Source organism: Physella acuta, unplaced genomic scaffold (assembly GCF_028476545.2).
Source record: "Physella acuta isolate Inbredline_101_S28 unplaced genomic scaffold, ASM2847654v3 ptg001425l, whole genome shotgun sequence".
NCBI lineage: Eukaryota > Metazoa > Mollusca > Gastropoda > Physidae > Physella > Physella acuta.
This window is the reverse complement of record NW_026732940.1, coordinates 32186-36695: the sequence shown is the minus strand read 5'-3', so window position 1 is coordinate 36695 and position 4510 is coordinate 32186. Positions and strand designations below refer to the sequence as shown.

The window sequence follows — 4510 nt, the reverse complement described above, 5'->3', positions numbered from 1 at the left end:
CATTGCTAAAACATATTAAACGGATCAATGTCAAAAAATATTATCGCTTATATTCCAAGAAATATAGGATACATTTTAATAACAGTAGGGTCGATAAAACTACTTAATAAAAATATTTAATAATTCTCACAGGGGAGGTAATTTAAAAAGAAATTCAACTCACGCTAATAAAAGAAATGTGAATGTGAATTCTGCGGACATGTAGGAGGGCATTTTTGTTGGAATATTATAATTAACATAGATTGATATTTAAGTTGTATTTATGTTATGCGTTTGCATTAGCGTTTTCGTTTTTTTTTTGTGTTTGCATTTGTATTTGCGTTTGCATTGTGTTTGTGTTTTCTTTTGTGTTTATGGTTGCGTTTGTTTTTCTTTTGTGTTTGTGTTTACATGTTGCGTTTGTGTTTGTATTTTCGTTTGTGTTTTTTTTTTGCGTTTGCATTGAGTTTCTGTTAGCATTGTTTTTGTGTTTGCGTTTGTGTTTTCTTTTCTTTTGTGTTGTGTTTGTGTTTTCTTTTGTGTTTGTGTTTGCGTTGTGTTTGCGTTTGTGTTTAATTTTGTTCTGTTCCTATCTTATATAAGAAAATTCCCACTTAAATTAACTATGTGTAACCTTTTTGTCCCCAGCTGGCTGGAGAATGGACTGTCGCTATGGAAGTGTCTCCATCCTCTTGAGGAAGTACCTGGTGCTGATGGGCTGTATCATGCTGCTGATGCCGGTCTCTGTCTCGGTCTACTTCGGTAACTTCCTCACCTACCTGGCGTCCTATTACCACGCCCACATGTCACGTGTTCATATGTGGGTGGATCCGCTGTGGCTTTCCTCCGCCTTTAAAATATTTCAACCAATCGGGATGATCCTGGGTGGGTTCATTGAGACCAAGTCGTCTTTGAAGACGGGGATCTTGGTTGGGGCCGTGATACAAAGTACGTCTGTGATCCTCAGCTACTGGGCGGTGCAGGAACCTCTGGCACTACTTTTGTGTTTCGGGACAGCACAAGGCGTGGCTGGTGGGATTCTCCAGGCTCTGCCTTACAAGATGGCGGCTCAGACATTTCCTGGAAAAAGTGGATTCGCAATTGGGATATTATCAACAGGTCCAGGCACCTTTTCTCTCCTCCATATGCTCCTTTCGTACTACCTTATCAACCCATCCAACATCGCTACGGACATTGAAATCAACAACATCCGGTATTTCACTGATCCGGGAGTCATTGAAAGAGTTCCCCAATTTTTTCTAAAAATAGGACTTTTCACATTCGCTCTACAGCTGGTAGGGTTTATCCTGATACAGTGTAGGCCGAAAGAGTTAAACCCGCCTGACGATGGGCAGACGGAGGAGTTACTTGTGGGTTCGAAACCAGAAGATGGGGAGAGCGACGATTACGATAATGTTGCAGGTGAAATTTCTAAGAGAAAGGATAATAAACGTTATAACAATGAAACAGTATTTAGTGAAGACATTGAAAAGAACGATCACGATAAGCTAATGTCTCAAACTACAAGGGAAATCACAAAGGGTAGCGTGACAGATATCCAGGCAATACAAGAAAAGATGTTGGATATAGATGAAGAAAATGTACGTGACAAGAAATACAAAGAAAATTCTGAGAATATCGTGAAAGATTTGACACCTCGCGAGATGCTGTGCACTTTGACCTTTTGGAAAGTCTGGACAATCTTCGCGCTGATGGGACACACCTTCTTCATCCACCTCAACCTCTACAAACAGTTCGGTCTGACCGTCATCAACAACGACAACACCCTCGTCATGACGGGCACCATCAGCACCTTCGTCCTGATGGTGTTCCGTCCTCTGGTCGGCTTCATGTCCGACAAATACGGCCTTAAGCCTGTCCTGGTCACCACCTGCGCTTGCTCCAACTTTTTCATGACCATGATGCCCATATCACTCTACACTTTCCCACAGTTGTACATCGTCTTCGTGGCTTTGGAGTTCTACGCCATTTCGTCGGTAAGGGTCTTCTACTACATGACCCCTATGGCGCTCTTTGGACAAAAACATTTCGCGTCCAACGTCGGTTTTATGTCTGCGTCACAGTGGGTCGTCTTCTTCATCGATCCTGTTATCGTCCCTCTCCTTATCGTTAGCATCGGCTGGACCAACGTGTTTCTGACGGGCTCTGTGGCCGCCGCACTGGCGTTTTTTCTAAGTCTTTCGATACCAGATCTCGAGGTCAAGAAGAAAAAATAGTTCCAGATTGTTCTTAAGTCTAACGATACCAGATCTTGAGGTCAAGAAGAAAAAATAGTTCCAGATTTTTCTTAAGTCTAACGATACCAGATCTCGAGGTCAAGAAGAAAAAATAGTTCCAGGTTTTTCTTAAGTCTAACGATACCAGATCTCGAGGTCAAGAAGAAAAAAATAGTTCCAAATTCATGTCTGACAATAATGATTCCAAATAGAGCCAGATTTTTTAATGTCTAACGATACCAGATCTCTTGGTGAAGAAGAAAAATACAGTTCCAGATTTGTGGCTGAAACAAAAAAAAGTTTAGAGAAAGTATTGTAATTGTGCACAAAAATATCACTTGAAATTTTGAGTTTTCACCGTATTACACCACAGTTTTCATCGAATCCGGAGTATAGAGGACTTATTTTAATCGGGTAAAAATTATAAATCCAGATGTATCAACATTTTGGCGTTTTATGCGTAATCGAGTCTGAAAAACTGGGCTTTGAAATTCTGTCCGTATGTCTCTCACTCTCTCTCTCTCTTTCTCTGTGTGTGTGTGTGTGTGTCTGTAAACAAGATAACTTGAGTACCGTTACAACTAGGTTTATGAAATTTTATATATAAGTATTATATCACTATTGTAGTTCTGTATCAACTTTTCAGTGAATTCCTATAACTGAAATTAGTTTTATTTTTAACTATTTGAATTTGGTTTAACCTAAATTCTAGATTTTAGTTCAAGGATTTACTTTCCTTTTCATCCGTTATCTGATCTCTAGATCTAGAGAAATTTATTGTATACTCAAATTAAAATAACTGTTGAAAATCTATAATAATAGATTCGCTCTCTGTGTATGTATCTATCTGTTGGGAACGCTTTTACTGTAGAGAAAACACAAGCAGAGTAAAAACATTCATAGTAGTACAAAAAATGCAACGTGACGTAGGAAATTTTCTAAAGCCGGTAGAGTACTTGAAAAGTTCGGGGATGGGGATGGACTATATTTTCTGTGAGGGGTCGGACCCTGGTAAAAGTATAAATTTTCTATATACATTGTATTTCGTTGACTTCGACTTGCTTCGGGGTGGGTGGTGAAATAAACTTTAAAGGCCAAGTTTTTCAGGTTTGATCTTAGGTGCAAAGGTTTAGGGGTTAAAATTTTTGAAAGGGCAAAAAAAATCTTCGACGAAAGCCGCTATTATTGTTAGAAAAGTTAATAAATCATGTGACGTCACTATAAGTAAAGTCGTTGTTCTGAACTTGTATAATTAAAGTGGTGTATCTACTAATGAATATATCAATATTAATTAACGTCTTTAAATACATTTGTGATTAACAGTTTGATAAGAAAGAACATTAATCTCTACCTAAATACATATTTTACAGTTCTGCACGTAGTGCAGATTCTCTCCTGTAACCAAACAGACAAACAAAAAAAATAAAAATTAAATATACAAATTTGTAAACAAACTTGAGTTTTAGTATTAGTATATATATATATATGTATATATATATATATATATATATATATATATATATATATATATATATATATATATATATATATATATATATATATATATATATATATATATATATATATACTGCTGGTAGTGTGTCAGTCCGTCAGTCATCACTATAGATTTTACTATAGTTTACCATACAAGTAAACAAATCACATTTCGTGCTTTTACTTGTATCGCAGTATCTTATTATAAGTCATAGAGTAGGGTTTGTTTATATAATGACTTGATTTTTTTTATAGTTTCCACTGTTTTTTACTCTTTCGCATAACGTGAAGAAAATATTCTTACCTTACAGAAAATATTAAATACACGCATATTGCTAAAACATACTAACGGATCAATGTCAAATATCATTTTCGTTTAGATTCCTAGAAAAAATGGAATCATTTTAGTAACAGTAGGGTCGAAAAAACTAATTAATGAATCTATTTTGTAATTTTGCTAAGGTAGGTAGTTTAAAAATAAATTCAACTGACGCTAATAAAATGTAGATGCAAAATCTCCAAGAGGGAACTATTGTTGAAATAATATAATTAGCAAAATGTGAACACAAATTCTGCAGAAGTGTAAGAGGACATTATTGTTTGAATATTATAATTAGTAAGGATTGATAAAAGGCAAACTTTTATTTATTTTATTCACTGAACGTACTGTTTATTAATTATAATTTTAAATCATTTATTCTACACTATTATACACGCGTCATCACGATCAATTGGTGCGCAATGGGTTTAGTCATGCAACTTTATTGTAAATTTTTAAAAATTTAAAGTAATGGAAAAAA

At 35.7% G+C, this 4510-nt stretch overlaps 1 protein-coding gene across 1 annotated transcript; it reads left to right on the top strand.

Moving 5' to 3' along the window:
• The first annotated feature begins 638 nt into the window (after nt 1-638).
• On the top strand, nt 639-2216 carry LOC131927639 (uncharacterized). The gene has a single exon (XM_059283397.1). The coding sequence runs from the start codon at nt 639-641 to the stop codon at nt 2214-2216; it is 1578 nt and encodes a 525-aa protein (XP_059139380.1).
• The last annotated feature ends 2294 nt before the right edge of the window (nt 2217-4510 follow it).